The sequence below is a fragment of the Schistocerca americana genome, chromosome 8, assembly GCF_021461395.2.
Source record: "Schistocerca americana isolate TAMUIC-IGC-003095 chromosome 8, iqSchAmer2.1, whole genome shotgun sequence".
NCBI classification, from domain to species: Eukaryota; Metazoa; Arthropoda; class Insecta; order Orthoptera; family Acrididae; genus Schistocerca; species Schistocerca americana.
Window position 1 is genome coordinate 387698898 of NC_060126.1, and position 22733 is coordinate 387721630.

At 41.8% G+C, this 22733-nt stretch overlaps 1 protein-coding gene across 1 annotated transcript in view; it reads right to left on the minus strand.

The window, feature by feature from the left end:
• LOC124545461 (lysosome membrane protein 2-like) overlaps positions 1–22733 on the minus strand; it is a 217979-nt gene that overhangs the window by 75127 nt on the left and 120119 nt on the right. Inside the window, exon 3 of the mRNA XM_047124389.1 lies at positions 12992–13155. Coding sequence (XP_046980345.1) covers positions 12992–13155 — 164 coding nt within the window. The remainder of the gene's footprint in view (positions 1–12991; positions 13156–22733) is intronic.

The window sequence follows — 22733 nt, forward strand, 5'->3', positions numbered from 1 at the left end:
AATCGATGGAAAAAATATTGACGTTCCGGCCCATAAAAATGTCAGCTGTAAATTGTAAATGTACGGACGGTTTTAGAGTCGTATATTTAAGTACTGATTTAGATATTCTGTACGCCAACAAGCTAGCAGCCGCATCGTCTTCCTTAGAGCGCGTTCACGCTTGGTGATAACCACTTTGCCAACAATGGTAATTGCATGTAGGTGGCACAGTAAAAGGTCTCCGATGGGTCCGTCATTCGGTTTCGTCACATAGCGGATTTGTCAGGAACACTTCATGTCGACTTTCCTGTGTTTTCTTCTTTTTTTTTCATTTCTGCCGATGCCAGCGATCTTGCAGCTGTAGTGTCAAAAATTTCGCGGTGAACTTAAACGTTGCAGTTTGTGTTGTTAGCGCTTAGTGCCCACTACCTCAGTATTTGCCCTCACACGTCTCGGCACACCGCAAACATTGGTCTTGTCATTTAGATTTTTGTTCACCATTTTCAGCAACTGTTTTTGAAGAATGCCGGTGTGAACAAATAGCACACTAGTTGCGTTAAAAATTGGTTTTTAATGCAACTGGTGTGCTATTTCTTTACATCGGAAATCTTTTTATTCTATTCACACCGACTCCCGACAATGCTATCGGACTACTTGTTTGTGCTACTTATACGTGACAAAAGCTCAAAAGGTAGTAAGACTTCTTCATAAAGTAAAATTACGTTCTACTACAATTAGAAAAGGATAATTTAAATATTTACCGAAAATTGTGAAAAATGTAGCATAAAATAAAAATATGGCACTCGATATTGCTATTTCGATATTGATGTATCAGTGGGAAGAATATCACCGATATATGTCGATATTTTTTGGAAAGAATATGGATATATCTATATTTTATCAAGATACCTGCATCGAAACCAAAGGCTGCAAGTCTTCAACGTGATAAACAACGGGGAAACTGACCAGCAGCTGGCTGCAGGCGTGTGGCCCCAGGCCTGACAATTTTGCCTCTTCAAATGATTGAAGGATTCGAGTGCAACAACGTCCCTATAAGGTCTCTAACCTCAGTGTGGGGAGGGTGTAGTTCTGGCTGTGGATGGTTCTGTCATATTTTGGTGGTGCTTTTTTGTTTCATGGCGAGCCGCTGCTCTTTCTGCTACTTCGTTATGAGTATGCTATTGACGCTCCTGTGCTCCAAGATGACAACGTTTGTGTTTACAAGGCTGCATGCATACGTTCCAGACAGATGAATTCACAGGCTTCGTAATGCACCTCGACTGTTATGGAGGGAAGTAATTTTTTTTGTCCGTTGTGGTTGTGTAGTTGTAGTTCTCGGAATCCCTCAGAGTTTTGTCTCTTACACATCTTCATGCGTTTTCTACAGCGCACGCGCAAGCGTGACGATACCTCATGCACTTTACTCTCGCACTCGGACACGAGTATGGACTTCAGTTCGCCGGCGAAAGAAACTGCAGCGTTGGAGTCGCTGTGATGAAATTCTCTTCCTTGATAAGGAGGCGCACGAAAGTCGCTTACGTAGGTCAGCCAACATCTGGAAGCGTGTCATCGCTGCGTCAACGTGAATACCACCAGGCAGCCATCGTGACGCAAAACACAGAGACTGTCCTCTTGGCGCTGACGTCATTACTCAGCTGACCGCGTATCACAACTCACTGGCGCCATCCATGCTTTAACCAGTGATAAGTGGAAGGTTCATCCTCTGCCACTGTGAAATAATTTATTCCCCACACTACTAGTTGCGGAAGGATGTAGTTCGGTCACAATGACTTGGTGTGATCTCTCAGGTTTAATCGACGTGACTGATGTACATCGTGCTTTCGGGTGTACAGCCAATTTGTTGATTCCACGACGATCGACCACATCTTGTTATTATTATCCGTACCGGTTTGTTGCACTCCAAGGAGTCTATGAACTGTTGTTAGTGCCGCGGCGCTGTTACACTACTGGCCATTAAAATTGCTACACCACGAAGAAATGCGGATGATAAACGGGTATTCATTGGACAAATATATTATGCTAGAACTGATATGTGATTACATTTTCACGCAATTTGGGTGCATAGATCCTGAAAAATCAGTACCCGGAACAACCACCTCTGGCCGCAAAACGGCCTCAATACGCCTGGGCAGTGAGTCAAACAGAGCTTGGATGGCGTGTACAGGTACAACTGCCCATGCACCTTCAACGCGATATCACAGTTCATCAGGAGTAGTGACTGGCGTATTGTGACGAGCCAGTTGCTCGGCCACCATTGACCAGACGTTTTCAATTGGTGAGAGATCTTGAAAATGTGCTGGCCAGGGCAGCAGTCGAACATTTTCTGTATCCAGAAAAGCCCTTACAGGACTTGCAACATGCAGTCGTGCATTATCCTGCTGAAACGTAGGGTTTCACAGGGATCTAATGAAGGGTAGAGCCACAGGTCGTAACACATCTGAAGTGTAACGTCCACTGTTCAAAGTTCCGTCAATGCGAACAAGAGGTGACCGAGACGTGTAACCAATGGCACCCCATACCGTGACGCCGGGTGATACGCCAGTATGGCGATGACTAATACACGCTTACAATGTGCGTTCACCGCGATGTCGCCAAACACGGATACGAAAATCATGATGCTGTAAACAGAACCTGGATTCATCCGAAAAAAAGACGTTTTGCCATTCGTGCAGCTAGGTTATTCGTTGAGTACACCATTGCAGGCGCTCCTGTCTGTGATGCAGCGTCAAGGGTAACCGCAGCCATGGTCTCCGAGATGATAGTCCATGCTGTTGCAAACGTCGTCGAACTGTTCGTGCAGTCGGTTGCTCACTCTTCTGTCTCTCATTTGTTAAAAATTATTCAAACCTTTAAAAACTTTTTATACTTTCTAACCTTTATTATTTTTACCACATATTATTTTATTACTGACAATCTGTTTTTAGAATGTTTACTCTGTCTCCCTTTAAGAATGCGTAGTGCAAATTCTAATCCATTTAATATTCTGACACTACGGCTTGTAACATTGTATTTTAAATTCCCTCTACTTTCTGACTAATGGTATATACACGATTTATGTTTCTATATTTGTTTCATAAGCATTTTTATATACTTATGTGCAAGTGATATTCTATAATAACATAGCCTGTCTCGTAAGTTTTATCCACTCTTCAGTTTTTCCTTTTCCTTTACATTTTACTAAGAAACAAAAGGTAATATAAACTGTTGTTATAATTTTGTGCATATATTTAAGTGGGCAATAATGCATGTCACCTGCTTCAGTGTTAGTCACAGGTACCTGTTAATTCCGTACCTTACACTACCATTGTTTTATTCTTAGTCTTCTAGTACTATTTTTTATACTTTAACTATATTTTTGTTTATAAGACTGGCGTGTAAAATAAAACACAGCAGTGTCGTTTAATACTGGCACATGTAAAATTTGCAATATATATATATATATATATATATATATATATATACTGCCTATGACGCTCCTATATATATATATATATATATATATATATATATATATATATATATATATGTGTGTATATAGGAGCGTCATAGGCAGTATTTTTATGCACAAGTACTGTGCCCTCTCGATTACTTTCTTCCTCAGTTTTCATTTCCAAGAACTAATTATTATCTCTCGAATAATCTATACAAATGGATGTCTCTTGTTACGCCTTGCACTTGTATCTGTGCAGCATTTACTGCAATACGTCAGTCAACGGTTTGCAGCCTCCTTAATGGAAAGCGCCCTGGCAGAGCGTCTATCATTTCCATAACAACATGCTGCTGTTCATGGTACGTCGTCTGACGTGACAGTGTTTGCCTATCGATATTACAACACCTTCGCTGGAGAGTAGCCTGCTGCCACATCTTTGGAATGGCGTCTATACTTACCGTGGTAACTAGTAGCTTCTAAATGGTTCTCCAACAGGCTCAGAGAAGGCAACCCATGGACTGTCGAAACGGTTTTTATTTATCTCATATTTTTAATATTTTTACATATTTTATCTGACAATAGCTGTTGAACCAGCTAAGTTCCATGTTTTTTATTTTTCATTCTTGTCATTGTTCTTTAATTACGAAATTTTACGTTGTTATTTGACTTTTAACTCATTGGTTAGCGATGACATCATTCTGTAAAAATTGGGCGGAGTCTCCAGTATATAAGTAAGACTTGCACTGCTCTATCTAGCAGTGATTTACCACCAGAAGGAGGCTCCTGCTCATACAGCATTTTGGTAATTCATCGTTTTATAACTTTGTAGTTTTATATAATTTTCTATAATGTATGTAGTCCTCTGATCAGACTTTGTATTTGACTTGTAGATCTGAAGATGACCACAGGTGTGGTCGAAACCAGTTACCAGAATATACAAATTTGTGATCAAGACTGATTTTAATAGTAACTATTAGTAATATTAGTAATTACATTGATCACTGTCTGCCCCCACGAGCCGGCCGGAGTGGCCGTGCGGTTCTAGGCGCAACAGTCTGGAGCCGAGCGACCGCTCCGGCCGCAGGTTCGAATCCCGCCTCGGGCATGGATGTGTGTGATGTCCTTAGGTTAGTTAGGTTTAATTAGTTCTAAGTTCTTAAGTCGCATAGTGCTCAGAGCCATTTTGCTCCCACGATGTATCCAAGAGTAATTCACACTCCTGTTCATTAGCCCTGTTTCATCTCTATGCTTACCTGGCTAACAGTCCTCTTCTTTCTGCCGCCCCAATGATCTAAATCCCATTATATTTAGCTTTAACCTATCCGCTTTTTTTAATTCTCTCACTTTCCTATGTGATTAAGGGTATAAAAATACACTCTACTTTCCGTAGAATACCAGGTTTTCCTAATTCCATTATCCTTGTCTTACTTGTTCATTTTATGAACTCTTTTCAAGATCTATCCACTCCGCTTACCTGATTCTCTGACAGATTTACCATGTCATCCGCAAAGCTTAAAGTTCTTATTTCTTCTCCATGAACTTTAATTGTCTTTCCAGACTTCACCTCGGTTTCTTTTACTGTATGCTATACAATGATGTGACAAAAATTATGGGACAGCGATATGCACATACTCTTATATGGATGACGGTAGTATCGTGCCCGCAGAGTACAAAAGAGCAATGCGTTGGCGGACCTGTCATTTGTACTCAGGTGATTCATGTGAAAGGGTTTCCGGCGCGATTATGGCCGTACGACAGGAATTAACATGCTCTGAACGCGGAACGGTAGTCGGAGCTAGACGTATGAAACTTTTCATTTCGTAAATCGTTAGGGAATTCAGTATTTCTCGATTCACAGTGTCAAGAGTGTGTCGAGAATACCGCATTTCAGGTACTACCTCTCACCACGGACAACGTCTTCGACTTTCACTTAATGACCGAGAGCAGCGTCCAAAAAAATGGTTCAAATGGCTCTGAGCACTATGGGACTCAACTGCTGTAGTCATAAGTCCCCTAGAACTTAGAACTACTTAAACCTAACTAACCTAAGGACATCACACACATCCATGCCCGAGGCAGGATTCGAACCTGCGACCGTAGCGGTCGTGCGGTTCCAGACTGTAGCGCCTTTAACCGCTCGGCCACTCCGGCCGGCAGAGCAGCGTCGTTTGAATAGAGTTCAAAATGGTTCAAATGGCTCTGAGCACAATGGCACTTTACATATGACGTCATCAGTCCCCTAGAACTTAGAACTACATAAATCTAGGCGCTTCAGTCCGGAACCACGCGACTGCTACGGTCGCAGGTTCGAATCCTACCTCGGGCATGGATGTGTGTGATGTCCTTAGATTAGTTAGGTTTAAGTAGTTCTAAGTCTAGGGGACTGATGACCTCAGATGTTAAGTCCCACAGTGCTCAGAGCCATTTGAACTCAAACCTAACTAACCTAAGGACATCACACACATCCATGCCCGAGGCAGGATTTGAACCTGCGACCGTAGAAGTCGCGCGATTCCGGACTGAAGCGCCTAGAACCGCTCGGCCACGGCGGCAGGCTTGCATAGAGTCGTCACTACTGCTGAAGTTTGTGTAGTCAACATTTGGTCAAATGATCGCAGAAATGAATGTGGGACGTACGACGAACGTACCCGTTGGTACAGTGCGGCGAAATTTGACGTTAATGGGCTATGGCAGCAGACGACCGACGCGAGTGCCATTGCAAACAGCACGACATAGCCTGCAGCACCTCTCCTGGACTATTGACGACTGGAAAACTGTGGCCTGGTCAGTTGAGTCCCGATTATGGTTAGTAAGAGCTGATGGTAGGCTTCGAGTGTGGTAGAGACCTCACAAAGCCATGGACCTAAGTTGTCAACGAGGCACTGTGGAAGCTGGTGCTAGCTGGTGTGTTACAATGTGGGCTATGTTTACATGTGTAGCTGAACTGATCATTGACTGGAGATGGTTATCTTCTGCCATGTGCACACTATTTGCGGCCATTCATGGACTTCATGTTCCCAAACAACAATGGGATTTTTATCTATGATAGTGCGCCATGTCACCGGACCTCACTTGTTCGTGATTGATTTGAAGAACATTCTGGACAATTCGGGCGAAAGCTTTGTCCATCCAGATCGCTCATTATGAACCCCACCGAACATTTATGCAACGTATTCTGGAAGTCAGTTAATGCACAAAATCTTCACCGAGAACATTTTCGTGGTTATTGACGGCTACAGAGGCAGCGTGCGTCAATAATTCTGCAAGGGACTTCCAACGATTCGCTCAGTCCATGTCACGTCCTGTTGAGACACTACCACGGGTAAAAGGAGGTCCGACACGATATTTGTAGGTATCCCATGACTTTTGACACCTTATAGTACACTACTGGCGAAATTTAATCGAGAGGAAGAAGATGCTGTGATATACTAATGATTAGCTTTTCTGAGCATTCACACAAGGTTGGCGCCGGTGGCGACACATATAATGTGCTGACATGAGGAAAGTCTGCAACCGATTTACCATACACAAACAGCAGTTGACCGGCGTTGCCTGGTGAAACGTTGTTGTGATGCCTCGTGTAAGGAGGAGAAATGCGTACCATCACGTTTCCGACTTTGATAAAGGTCGGATTGTAGCCTATCGCGATCGCGGTTTATCGTATCGCGACATTGCTGCTCCCGTTGGTCGTGATCTAATGACTGTTAGCAGAATATGGAATCGGTGGGTTCAGCAGGGTAATAAGGAACGCCGTGCTGCATCCCAACAGCCTCAAAAAAATGGCTCTGAGCACTATGGGACTCAACTGCTGAGGTCATTAGTCCCCTAGAACTTAGAACTAGTTAAACCTAACTAACCTAAGGACATCACAAACATCCATGCCCGAGGCAGGATTCGAACCTGCGACCGTAGCGGTCTTGCGGTTCCAGACTGCAGCGCCTTTAACCGCACGGCCACTTCGGCCGGCTCCCAACAGCCTCGTATCACTAGCAGCCGAGATGACAGGCATCTTATCCGCATGGCTGTAACGGATCGTGCAGCCACGTCTCGATCCCAGAGTCAACAGATGGGGACGTATGCAAGACAACAACCATCTGCACAAGCAGCAGCATGGACTATCGGCTCGGAGACTATGGCTGCGGCTACCCTTGACGCTGCATCACAGACAGGAGCGCCTGCGATGGTGTACTCGACGACGAACCTAGGTGCACGAATGGCAAAACGTCATTTTTTCGGATGACTCCAAGTTCTGTTTACAGCATCATGATGGTCGCATCCGTGTTTGACGACATCGCGGTCAACGCACATTGTAAGCGTGTATTAGTCATCGCCATACTGGAGTATCACCCGGCGTGATGGTATGGGGTGCCATTGGTTACACGTCTCGGTCACCTCTTGTTTGCATTGACGGCGCTTTGAACAGTGGACGTTACATTTCAGATGTGTTACGACCCGTGCCTCTACCCTTCATTCGATCCCTGCGAAACCCTACATTTCAGCAGGATAATGCACTACCGCATGTTGCAGGTCCTGTACGGGTCTTTCTGGATACAGAAATTGTTCGACTGCTGCCCTGGCCAGCACATTCCCCAGATTTCTCACCAATTGAAAACGCCTGGTCAATGGTGGCCGAGCAACTGGCTCGTCTCAATACGCCAGTCACTACACTTGATGAACTGTGGTATCGTGTTGAAGTTGCATGGGCTGCTGTATCTGTACACGCCATCCGAGCTCTGTTAGACTCAATGCCCAGGCGTATCAAGGCCGTTATTACGGCCAGAGGTGGTTGTTCTGTGTACTTATTTCTCAGGATCTATCCACCCAAATTGCGTGAAAATGTAATGACATGTCAGTTCTAATATAATATATTTGTCCAATGAATACCCGTTTATCATCTGCATTTCTTCTTGGTGTAGCAATTTTAATGGCCAGTAGTGTATTTACAGACTGAATAGTAAGGATGGTAGCTACAACCCTGTCTCAATCCTTAATCAGTTATGACTTTTCTTTCAAGTGCTTCGAGACTTGTGACTGCTGTCTGTTTTCTTTACGAGATGTAAATAGGCTTTCGCTCCTCGTATTTCATTCCAGATAACTTCTGAATTTCAGTGGGGTATTCCGTTGAACACGCACATTCAAACTTGGAGTTTTTTGAGTGGCATAGAAATCTGATATTCCTGGAACGTACTGGCAAGTCTTTTTCATTTATTGAACAGTTGTTCAAGCAGTAAGTAATCTTTCGTGAGAACTAGTGGACGACCTCTGTCTTGCGTTCCTTGATACTCGTCTCCAAAAAATTTTCGGTTTTCCGGTGAGATCTTCAGATAACCGTAAAAGCTCCAAGAGATATAGTTCGACGTCTATAGTTCAGTTTTACCAACTTAATGTGACCAGAATGAATTTTACACTCCACAGTGGAGTGGTGAATGAAGGCTATGTGGTAGACCGTGACTTGAACATGGGAACTTGCCTTTCACGGGTGAAGTTCAGAGCAATTATTTTTGTTAGTTTTATAACAACGATACTTCCAGGGCCGGCTGATGTGAAGCAGAACTATGCCTCAGGTGAGGATTGAACTCACAACCGTTTTTACTTTCTCCTTCCATGACTTGCCTTCTTCGCCTGGCTTCACTGCCTTTAAATTTCAGTTCTTCATTAGAACATGCGATTTGCCCAGAATGAATATCATCCCTCTTTTCCTGTAGATAGTTGCCACTTGCTAAAAGAAGCGGCTACTAAATTCACTAAAGTCTTCTGAAGGCGGACTGTTGTACCTTGGTATATTTTTTAGACTTTCGTTTCTAGCCAGCTCTGTAATAGAAATTTAATATATTTTGCTATTCCATTTTTAAAAGATGGCATTCATCTTTTATTTTCCACAGTCTTTTTTTAAAATTACAAAAATTATTTTGGAAAAACTAAGGTTTTTCCAAACGTGAAAATATTTTCCAAGGTGCAACGTGGACATGTTCTTAGTACCAATATTAGATCGAAATTTAATAGCATTGGAACCCATAAAAGCTCGTCAATATGTATTTCTCCGTCTGTTACATTATTACCCTACTACACACTAATAATCAGTAAGTGAAAGCAAATTTAATGTAAGTATTGTTAGAAACAATTTGGTAGTTAAACGCATGTTGAAATAGAAGCTGTTGAAAACTAACACAAATTATTACCTTCAAGACAGGTAAAATTGTTAAGACGTTAAAGGAACTCAGCTCCTCTGCAAGTATCACACATTCCATAGCAGAAGATCTTCTGTTTCAAGCCACAATATGATACACGGCATATCAAGTATGGTTTAACTGTCCACATGTTACATAAATAATTATAAAAAAATATAGCATTTTACTTACCGTAAAATTGTGTATCTGAAGAATTAACTACATATTTCAAATAACTTTCATATATCATACGGTACTTAAATGAGTAGAACGCGAAATATTTACTGATGCTACGCAAAACAGAACCGTATGTCTAACAACAACAACAAAAACTGTAGAAATTGGCGGGAACTGTATACGGCAGTCTCTGCTGCGTATTCCTTCTTGCGATTCTAAAATCGGTCACTAGACAAGGCACGACAAAGAAACATAGTGTGCTCCTGGGTAAACTGTCATCTGCGTACAACGTGTTCCCCTACAAAAACATTTTTCTTCCTTTTTAGAATCTTAAGCATGGCTGCAGCAGCAGCCACCAGTTGCGGGAGGTAGAAGTCAAAAGCTCCGGACCTAGGTTTCAGCTCATATAAATATGCCTTCTTCAGAACTCTTGCAGTTGCATGTTTATCCGTTACTGGCCACACACTCCACATCTGATGTGCAGTTGCATATTTATCTGTTCCTGGTTACACACGCCACATCTAATAGGTGTATTATTTTATGTGTGACAAAGGTAGTCGCCGGCCGATGTGGCCGAGCGGTTCTAGGCGCTTCAGTCTGGAACCGCAGGACCACTACGGTCGCAGGTTCCAATCCTGCCTCAGGCATGGATGTGTGTGATGTCCTTAGGTTAGTTAGGTTTAAGTAGTTCTAAGTTCGAGGGGACTGATGACCTCAGATGTTTAAGTCCCATAGTGGTCAGAGCCATTTGAACCATTTTGAACAAAGGTAGACGGCTGTTTTTACTATTGTCAGTTTTATTTATGACTAAGCCTATTGGCATGCATGTAAAACGTGATAAGACTTCTGAAGAAGGACATTTTATATGGGTTGAAACTTAGTTCCAGAGCTTTTGACTTCTTCCTTCCGCAACTGGTGGCTGTTTTTATTCCATATATTTTCTTCTTTCCCTGTAACAAACGTCTTCTGCTGCGTTACATGGCGCAAAATGAATACAACTGAAAGTCTGATAATATCATAGTCACTAAGCACTTCTGGTCTACTTTACTGTAAACTTCTTTGTGTAAAACGAAAAGCTATTAAATTAACTGGCGTCTTCTGCCGTATATATTTACAAGCAACACCAAAAATGGTTCCATGTTCCAGTGTCTCATTATTTTCCCCCCTCGTAACTAATTAATCTTCTTCTAATAAATGCAAATAAAATGAACACAACTGAAGATCTGGAGATACAGTGCCATAGTTCGCCTACGTCAACTCACACGCCCTTAAGTGTTTATCAATGCAGTAAACTAAACCAATTGTTTTCTTTAAAACTTGAAATAACATTTTAAATGTAATGCAGAGATAAATGAGAATAAAACTCTAAATTCAGACAATGACGTTTAAACATTCAAGTCTACATCGAAATTCTCTTTGAAAAAGTCGCATATTTCAGTCGATAGTTTTTTATCTGTTCAAGCTGGTGATGTTGTGCAGTCAAGTGTATGAAAAAATCTTCTTTGCTTTTTTTCTTTTGTTAATATGTAGAACACCGTCTGTCCCATTAACCAGTTAAATGGATTTCTTTTAGCGTTTGGGAATAGGACTTCACCAGGATTGAGTAGTTTACCAAGAGTGGTTGCATTGGCTGTAGTTCTTAGTACGTTTGCTACTTTATGTCCAATGTAGCACCATACTTCTTTTGTATTGACGCAGATAATTGTGTGTTCACTGTGTCGGGTTTGAGTTGTCCCAGTTCAGCAAGCAATTTTAATGCATTGGGAACTTAATAATTGTGAACCATACCATACGATGACAGGATAAGGAAGTAACGGAATGACTAGCGAATTCTCCGTTCCGCCACGGGCCACTCACCGACAGTCTAAATAAAAAATTGTAACGTTCTCTGGCAGCACGCCTCCAAAGTGAAAGTTAAAAGAACATTTCGATGTATAATGCTCACTGTAACAAATAATTCATGTGTATTTCTGTTAACTGAATGTCAAATGGACACTTAATTTTGTGAGGCAACAGATAGTATGAATTTTGCTATTATAAATGATTATTCAAAGAGTGTGAAAAACTATCTGTGGCGGAGGATGTGAAAACCACCACAGAAGAAACGATATGTAATTAAAAATGACAAAGGCTGTACAAGAATTAGTTAAGATATAAATAGGCAACATATTGTAATAGAATCGCTTGTCTTCTGCACGGACTGAATGGGAGAGGAACCCGTGACGTTGAATTATGCTCTTAGGTAGTCTTCATTTGTCATAAGTCGATGATCGACGCCATTTGTAGCTGGGATTGTAAAAGGTGGGTAAAGATTTTAATTGTTTCTGTTAAAATATATTTATCTAGTAAAATATGTTTCTCACAATTACTGCAAAGTTCGCACCGGGCATTTTATTTAAGAAATTTCACCATTTTATTGGATATCGCTGGCGGTGCGGAGCTGCGCCGCGAGCGAGCAGTCTGCAGCAGGGGCAGATTTAAATATACGATCGCTGTGACGACCACATCCTAAAAAGGGTGCAGGTAGAGGTGAAGGAAAATAATAAGGTGTTTCTTTTCACAGCTTTCCAGATGCAGAATAAAAAGAGATAGTAGATTTTATCTTGTGCATTCGCAGGTGGATACAAGCTGCAGCTTTTGTAAATTTTCATTCAAAAAAGTGATAAATTCTGAACATATCGTAAAGTGTATTTAAAGTGGATAATTTTCATGAGAGCTTAGCAATATATAAAGAAAATATTTTCATATAGTAAAGATAGTCTTATGCTTCAAAGACAGTTGGGGTATATCCAGTTAAACAAAAAGCCACTGCAACGTGAAAATGTTTGCTAAGTTCGATGGACAATAATATTTTCATTCTTGCACAAACAGCTTTAGTACTTGAATAAAAGTAAAACTTGAATCATTATTTTTGAATATTCAAAGAAATTCACTTTTATTAATCTGCAACGGAATATTTCATGCGTAAAGTTATAATCACAGATGAAAAATTTATTGCAACCTTTCATTTCTCATGTCCACCCATGAATATGTTAAGTTCAATCTCAACGGTTTCCCAATGAAATTAGACGCAAAAAGTAACGAAAGATTAAAAGCAGACGGTCAACTCCCGAATAATTAAAACAGACAGAATCGCATTTAAAAGTTTACTGAAGAGAAACGAGCATCCCTTAGGCCAGCACGGAAATGTGTCAGACTGACTTGGTAACCGCCTCACCTGTATGTGTAGGGCCCGACCTCGTTGACGCGCGGCCGCAAGTCCTTGCCCTCATACAGCTGCTGGGGGTTGCTGTAGTTTAAGACGTAGATCTTCATGAGTGGCTGCACCGGCGGCTTCTGCCACCACATGAACGCCTGCGTGTTGTTTTCCAGCACCACGCTCTGTAACAGTGCGTACCACGCACAAAGATTTAATCGTGAGTCATCCCCAACCATCTACCGCAAATTTATTTATCGTACGCCAGTGCACATAGCCTGAAAACATACAAATATAAAATTGTATAACATATACATAGGTTGTTTTAAGATAGCGTTGCATTTTTCTATAGGAGGTACTATCGGTCAAAACAAGAAAAAAAATTTCATACAATGATCTGTCCGGAAATCACTACCTGTTGGATATAGACTAATGTGTCTTCTCATCCCCATCTGCCTGTTAAGTAAAACTACATATTGTAGGCAGTATTGCGTGTGGTTACTTACGCATCCTGAAACATCCTTCAGCCTTTATTCGCAGTGAACCACTCGTTCTTTCAAACACACCTGGCTCCATTCGAGCAGTGCTTCAGACATCGATTATTTATGTTAATGATATTCAGTCCATAACAAACCATCCAACAGCTATCTTATATGCAGATGATACCACGTTAATATGCTGCAATCCAAGCTATTCGAAGCTCGAGGTGGAATCCAATACTGCAGCAGGCTTAATTCTACAATATTTTAACGAAAACAAACTAAAATTAAACACAGATAAATCTGTCTATATTGAATTTGATCTTGGGAGGCAAAAAACTCATGAAAACCAAATCTTAATGGGTGATGAATACATTAAAAAACAATACTCGACCAAATTTCTTGGCCTGACACTTGATGCAGTATTAAACTGGTCTGATTATGTGAATGATATTTGCAAAAAGCTATGTACTATCATATATGTCCTAAGAAAACTGACACCTTTTTGTGACATCACCACTCTGAGGCAAATATATTTTGCACTATTTGAATCCCATCTAAGCTATGGGATAGAGGTATGGGGATCCAGCAGTAAAGGTAATATGAAAAGTGTACTTATCTTACGAAAGAAGGCACTCAGAATTATGGGAAAGAAATGTGCCAAGGAGTCCTGCAGAAATTTGTTTAAAGACTTGAAAATACTAACTGTATGTGCTGAAGATAATCATTATGGCAGTAAACAGTAACAAAACACTTAATAAAGAAATACACAATCACAACACTAGAGGTAGAGAGAGACCCCACATCATCTCCCATAGAACAACACTTTATGAGAAAAGCCCTCACTATGCAGGCATAAAACTACTGAATTGCTTGCAACCTAATATCTCCAAACTGCCCATTACAAAACTAAAAACGAAATTAAAATTATGGCTCCTAAACAATCCTGTATATTCAATAGATGAGTTTCTAGATTTAGTACACTCGTATGATGGAAGTCCATCTATCTAAAAATATATGTAGTCTCAGACTGTGTCACAAACTGTAAACACTTGAATGTAAGATATGAATACTGTGTCACAAACTGTAGATTCCTTAATCTAAGTATGGCAATAACAAATTTTTTTATGTATAGTCCATATATGTAATTCTGTTCTCTCAACTAAATTTAGAAAAAGTTGTGTAGATAAAAGTGCCACCCAATAATGTGTAACCCTAGTAAGAAGGCTCCGACTTATCCAGAAGACTGGAACAAAAAAAACATTTTTTGTAATCAGTTGATGTTGGATCAAGATAAATAAACAAACATTGGTAACACGCTCCTGTAATGTCTGCATATCGTCGATGGGTTGGGCGTGCGCTAATGCCTTTAAAAATTACCACAGCCAGAAATCCGACGGATTCGGCTCTGGTAGCCGAGGAGACCATGCTGCCGGACCTCTTCGGCCAATCCATCGACCACGAAACGTTGCGATGGAGCACAGTACTGACAAGTCTGAACTAGAATCTTAAAAACATGAGTAACCTGTAATTGTTGCTTGTTTCCTTTGTCGTTCCTGCCTAACAATGACTCATTCTGTCCCTGAAAACTACCATTGTTTAACTTTCTGTTGCCTAATGGTTCCCAACAATTGCTGCAGCTTTATCTGAAACATGCTGTCTGCATCATCAGTATTACTTGCTAAATCGTGTTAAAAGAAACGTAACCAAATACATCTCTGTCAACTTTTATTGCACACAAATGCCTTGCAATAACAAGTTGAAATTTTGCCACATATCATATTACGGTCTACTTATGCAGTGTTTGAAATTTGGCTTGGATATCACTTGTCCCTTTTGTGCTACCACACTTAGAAAATCCATGTTTCTCAGATTTTGGAATTTTTTATTTTCCCTCAGAAATATGTTGTTGGTGTTTTGATTCATAGAGTGTGTTCTCTAAGTGGATGTTACTGGGTTGTAAGAATTTCACTGGACTGTGCGGAATAGTTCCAAAGCTATTAAGACCTGAAGTTAGGTCTGAAGATAGATTGCCAGATGCGGGTTGCAATTTTCGGGCCACGCCACCTTTTTTTACAAGCCATAATTCTGAAACTAATTGGCAGAGGAACTTAAAATTTTGTACATGAGTGTTCCACACTTGGTAGCATTGTTGTGCTAAATTTCAGCCAAATCTGAGACTATCAGCTGGAACATTTTCTCAAATTGGTTGAATTGACATGGAATGATCCAGTTGCTCGATCTGTAGAAAATGGGGTGGCGACCCGTCTTGCAGAAGCCACGAAAGTTGCCTTCGCTGCTGCCGTATTGATGCCCCTGCGGTCGAATAGTAAAAGACCTGTTTCCCACTTTCGATAAGTTCGCCGAACAGTAACATCCGTTTTCAGTTGGCGGCGATTCGCTACTCCATTCCACGGCCGCGCAGACAGGTCACTCATGCCTGTGCATAGTCAGTGCACTGTGTGTGTGAGCGGTGAGCTTGATACTGTATAATAGCAAGTGCTGGTGGCAGACGGTCATAAATTCTGTTTCCACAAAGTGTCTCGTCGATGACGTTGGTGGATAAAGTGTACGAGGAGAACATGTAAGTGTTTTGCAAAATTAAATTATTTAAGCTGTATCGTCGGTTTTCAGTTGGACCACAATCATGAAGAGCATGACTCTTGTTTGTTAAACCGGCAGAGAGTTAGTAATTCTGTGAAGAGAAGAGGCTGAAGAAAATTTGTGTGAAGGCCCCTCCAAACTTATACACCTTGCGTTAGCTCTAACGGTGATACTGACACTCTCACAACTCAGGACTTGTTTTGAATAAGGAAAAATATTAATGGTACTCGATTACGCAACCTTTCGAAGCTGCCCAACAACTTACCGTGAATGACCCTGGAAAGAGAATTGTGGGTTTCTCATGCCAAAGCAGTTTGGATTTTTTGGAAGTCGAGAGAAATTTATTTATAGACGGAACCTTCAGGAGTTGCCCTAAGCTGTTCCACCAAATATTTGTAATTCACGGGGTAAATGAAAAAAACTATTTCTCATTTGTATTTTTTTTTTGCTTCCAAACTAAAAAAAATGAAACATGCAAAGAAGCCTTGTCCTTGATAGCATATAACACCAACCCGCACATTATATATGTTTATTTTGAGACGGCAATTCATTAGGAAATTACTTGCATTTGACCCCAAACGAATATACAGGGCTGCAGATTTCATCTTGGGCAGACATGGTGGAGAAAGATCCAGTCATTGGGATTGCCAAATGATTTTAATTCAAAGGAATCTGAATTTGGAAGATTTCTGAAAACTTTGATTGAACTGCCACTCCTGCCCCCTAGACAAATTAAGATTGCTTCGTCGAAGACCTAACGTCCCGAAAACATAATAATCAACATCTGGATAATCTGGATAATATTCTTCCATACAGCGACTTCCCCCCAGATTATGTGGGCCGACTTTAGTAGTACGAAGGTTGCCCAGAAAGCAATGCACCGCTTTTTTTTCTCAACTGAAGACAACGCTACGATTGCGAAACGTGATGTATCTCCTGAGTGACCGCACCAAGTTTCCGTCACTTCCGACAGATAGCGTAGCTGCAGGACAGTTTCAAAATGGCGTCTGTAGGGGATGTACGTTGCAAGCAACGTGCCGTCATTGGACTTCTCACTGCAGAGAAAGAAACTGTGGGGAACATTTACAAATGCTTGTGCAAAGTCTATGGAGCCTATGCTGTCGACCAATGTACAGTTAGTCGCTGGGCACGGAGGGTGAGGTCATCAGAAGACGGTTCGGCGGTGCTCCACAATTTGCAGCGGTCGGAGAGACCATCCACGGCTGTCACACCTCACATGTTGCAGCAATATTCTACTTGTTATGGCCGTTAAAGGATGTCATTCGTGGAAGACATTTTGAGGACAATGAGAAGGTGATTCACACAGTGAAGCACTGGCTCTGCCACCAGGTCAAGGATTGGTACCGACAGGGCATACACGCCCTTGTTTCGCGCTGGAGGAAGGTCATAGGGATGGAGATTGCGTGAAAAAATATGATGTACAGATAAAACACCATTCCTTCGTGTGTGTAATTCTCATTACGTTCAATAAAGAATTGTTGAAGAAAAAAATGCGATGCATTACTTTCTGGGCAACTCTCGAAGTCCTGAACAGACTATTACCTGTTGTGAGGCATTCCATTATAAACTGAGCGCTCAATTTTACTCCTCCCATCCCAACATATTCCATCTGTTAGAGACATTAAAGGTTGTTGAAACTGAAACTTACGTTACAATGAGAAGTGAGGAGAAAACTACTCCCAAAAAATGCAGGACAAATAAAACTACATGAAAGAACAAACAGAAAACTGTCTAATTTAACCATTACCCAGTATGAATATCTTCAAAACATCTGCTATAAGTTTTTCCTACCACTATAATTTTATTATTTATGCTTGAAAATTGCAAATTTTCTGGTACTGTACTTACATTATGCGAGTATCAAACATTTTTAACCATTCCTACTGCATGTTAAAACTTAGTGTTCTGCCTTACGGCAGGTATTGTCATGGAGGAAGCCTCGTCAGAAAGGTCCACCGCATGAGCGTCTAGGGAAGTGATTCCAGTGGTGGTTTACCGTTGCCTTCCACTGATGATGATGAAATGATAATGAGGACAACACAACACCCTGTCCCTGAGCGGAGAAAATCTCCGACCCAGCCGGGAATCGAACCCGGGCCCCTTGGCGTGTAAATGCGGTAACAGCTAACGGGAATCAAGAAGCCTGTTTCCGAATCAGTTCGGGGTCAGCCATTATCTTCTTGCAAGGGTAACGCTCTCGAACAGGGCCGCCAATTCACCGCGCAGAGCCGGCCGTTGTGGCCGAGCGGTTCTAGGCGCTTCAGTCTGGGACCGCGCGACCGCTACGATCGCAGGTTCGAATCCTGCCTCGGGTATGGATGTGTGTGATGTCCTTAGGTTAGTTAGGTTTAAGTAGTTCTAATTTCTATGGGACTGATGACCTCAGATCAGGTGTTAAGTCCCATAGTGCTCAGAGCCATTTGAACCATTTTCACCGCGCAGAAATCGGCGATACGCAGCACCCGCTAATATCTGATAAAGTGTGTGGTCCTAAGAGTCTGTCACCGATAATTTGTGCCCGTACATACTGAAGCGATCTTGATACCTCGCCTTAGTGACCCGTCGAGGATATCATGTGCGCACTCGTGCGTGTTGTGGTACTTTACTGTGTCATCTATTGTGAAACCTGCCTCATTATAAATAAAATGCAGGCTGTGAACTGCGGATCTTCAGCAATCTGTTGTAGATGCTAATGGCGGAACTGTAATCGGGCAGGGTAGTCCGATGATGAATAGCTTGCACGTGTTGCACGTTATAGGCAACTTCGTATAGAACTACCACGCAAGAGTGTGATTGCTACCTACAGAACTTGAATTCCTCGCACACCTGTTTCAATGCCATCTTCTACGTGTCGCAACACCTGTTCCTCCATCTTTGGCGTGCAAACTGAGTGAGCCCTGTCGCGGTCCTTTGATCCGGTTGCGAATCATGGTCTGCAGGTCACCGGAACAGCCCACTGAACACTCTTGCAGATGGGATGGCGCGTTGTGGCATACAGTTCACGGGTCTAGCGCTTTCTGCCATTGGCTAAGCCGTAACAGAATGCCCTGTCTGCCATTTCCCTCGTGGAACAGTAGGCTCCCCATTGCCCTGTTTACAGTAAAGTTTGTTCACACTGCGCGGAATCACTGCTCTTGCTCTGGTAACACATTGTGTGGGCTGCACAACCTCAACTGTCTGACGTAGCAGATCGTTGAGCTGCTATGACTGGAATCAACGCCTGAAACAGTGTACAGGAAATTATAGCCATTCACACATAAGCTATGAACTGCAACAGTAAGACAGCCTGCACATCACTCATCACGAGTGAAATTGTCCGTATCTCAACAGATATTGGTTTCCGGACATATCATTATACGAACTTTTATTCTAGTTTTAACCAATACTAGCTCCTTTAGGTATATGTGACACATTTTCAAACACTCTCTCTGGAAGTAATGCAATTTTATTTCAGATTTTTTATGATCAGTGTAGTCATCTAGGTAATGATAGAATCGACTGCAGATTTCTCATAGTTCCTTGATATTTCTTTCCACTCTTGCACTAATAGGTCTTCAGTTTGTCCATGTTCCTCACAGAAGACGCAGATATCGGTATACTTCGCCTATGCTTCATGGAGGTGCACCCAGCACGGCCTGTTCTTATTCTATTAAACCTTATCCAAGCGTTCCTTGGAATTATCATCCCCGAAAGTTCTTGCGTGGTTCCTGCGATACCCAAGCGCAAGCGACGCTGGGCAGAAATTGCAAACGCAGTTTACGGACATAGAGGGCACCAACTCAACATGCGGCATCTCCGTGATGTCGTCATGTCGCAATCCAGTCTATCGAATACCGTCCTCAGGGCATAAAAGCAGCAGCTTTGTCAGTTTCGCAACAGTCAGACTTAGGCCCTGACCACGATGACGGAGGAAGTCATCGAAAGCTTTGGATTTTATTCCAAATATGACACGGAAAGTTAACGGGGAACTTTTTATTCAACTGCCCCGTCGCCAAAAATTACGTAGCCAGTTCAAATGGTTCAAATGGCTCTGAGCACTATGGGACTTAACTTCTGAGGTCATCAGTCCCCTAGAACTTAGAACTACTTAAACCTAACTAACTTAAGGACATCACACACATCCATGCCCGAGGCAGGATTCGAACCTGCGACCGTAGCGGACACGCGTTTCCAGACTGTAGCGCCTAGAACTACTCGGCCACTCCGGCCAGCTAGCCAGTTCACTCGTGTATTTATTTTCTGTGGCATCTGTTCTGTTCTGAGTTGATGAAACGTTTCCATTTGAGAATTGCTTCACACTCCTCCTCGTGTACTACAAGAGTGCTGTGCCCTTACATCGAGTAGTAAAAACACGATCATTTTTCATCAAACCATAAGCTGTGCAGTTTATGTTCCAACAATGTTTCATGTTGAGGGTTTATGTACCGATAATTTGAATAAGAGAAAGGCAACCAGCAAAACACTCACCTAAATAAGTGAAACCACATCAGTTGCTAATAGATACTTTATTAAGAATTTGACGTTGCTTCTTAACATCACAGTTTCTAGACCCAGTTGAAAATAGTCTGACTGTAATGGCCGAAACCGATCGTGGACTTAACAACGTACCTGTTAGCAACTGAAGCGGCGTTTCATTAAATGAATGCATCCGACGAATAGTACGAACCTCCGAACGTGGAGGAACTAATATTTTTCTAAGTGGATGATGAAAGCAGGCATGAATCCACGTCTACAAAACATAATCATGGTCTGTCAACTTGATAGTTCAATGTGTTTGTTACGCATCCTATGAGACATACGCGGCAGTTTCCATTCCAATAACTCCACATGACTTGTTACAGCCTTCTAAATAACAAGGGTCAGTTACTATTAAACTTTTCCAATGTAATTCCAGCGAGTAACTCGTTGACCAGTCAAGTGTGGCAGCAGAATATAGCAAAATGAAAGTCAAACTTTTAAATTTTGCGTTTAAGAAATGGTCAACGCTGGAGAAGCGATCAAACGTACCCGATACTGTAATAAGCATCCCTGGTGTAGACGAGCAACTGAGAATTGAAAACAAATAAGTTTCTAGGTCCGGATGGAATCCAATTCGGTTTTTCAAAAAAATACTCTAGGGCATTGGCCCCTTACCTAGCTTGAATTTATCCCGAATCTCTCGCCCAGGGCAAAGTCCCAAGCGTCTGGGAAAAAGCGCAAGTGACTCTTGTATACAAGATGGGTAAAACAACAGACCCGCAAAATTACAGACCAATATCCTGAACATCGCTTTGCTGCAGAATTTTTGAACATATTTTGCGTTCGACTGTAATTAATTTCCTAGAGACCGAAAAGCTTATGTCAACGAATCAGCACGGTTTCAGAAAGTATGCGTCGCGCGAAACTCAGCTTGCCCTTTTCTCGCATGATATACTGCGAACTATGGATGAAGGGCAACAGGCAGATTTCACATTTTTAGATTTACGAGAAGTACTTGACACGTTGCCCCACCGCAGACTTAACGAAGGTACGAGTATATGGAATAGGTTCATAGGTATGTGAGTGGCTCGAAGACTTCTTAAGTAATAGAACCCAGTATGTTGTCTTCCGCGGCGGGTGTTCATCAGGAATAAGGGTATTGTCAGGAGCAACCCAGGGAAGTGTGACAGGACGGTTGCTATTTTCAGTATACATAAATGATTTGGCAGAGAGGGTGGGCAGCAATCTGCGGTTGTTTACTGATGATGCTGTGGTGAACAGTAAGGTGTCGAAATTGAGTGACTGTAGGAGGATACAAGATGATTTAGACAAAATTTATAGTTGGTGTGACGAATGGCAGCCAGCTTTAAATGTAGAAAAATGTAAGTTAATGCGGATGAGTACACAAAAACCGTAATGTTTGAATACAGCATTAGTAGTGTCCTATGAAAACAGCAGTGTGTAAAGTAAGAATAGAGCAAGAACTGTCTGGTGAATTCCAAGTATGGAGGGGGTTACGCCGGGGAGATGTGATCTCCACAATGCTATTTAATTTAGTTTTAGAAAAGGTGATGCGGCAAATGCCGATAAACCCAGGAGGAACAATACTTAATCGGCAAGTTCAAGTGGTAGCATATGCGGATGACGTAGCATTAGTGGCAAGGAGTGTAAGAGCACTAAAGGGGAACTACGATGCATTAGAGGAAGCAGGAAGAGAAGTAGGTTTGGAGGTAAACATAAACAAAACAAAGTATATGGTGATGGGGGAGCCCAATGTAAACGGACAAAAGAATTCAGTAGTAATGAATGGGAAAGAATATGAAAGAGTGAAAACATTAAAATATTTGTAATAACGGAGGACAATAAAGTACCAGTAGAAATTCAATAAAGTATAACGAGTGGAAATCGTTGCTATTTTGCCTTGCAGAATGTATTTAATTCCAGGAATGTTAGTAGGAATACAAAAATCAAAATATACACGACCATATTGAGACCTGTAGTAGTATACGGATCAGAAGGCTGGGTATTGGCAGTAAAGGAGGAGAACTGGTTATTGAGACGGGAAAGAAAGATACTGAGAAGGATTTTTGGAGCAGTGAGAGAGGGAGATGGCTGGAGAGTAAGGACAAATGTAGAACTACATACACTTTTCGGACAGATGTTAAAATTAAGCAGGGAAGAATAAGATGGGCAGGGCATGT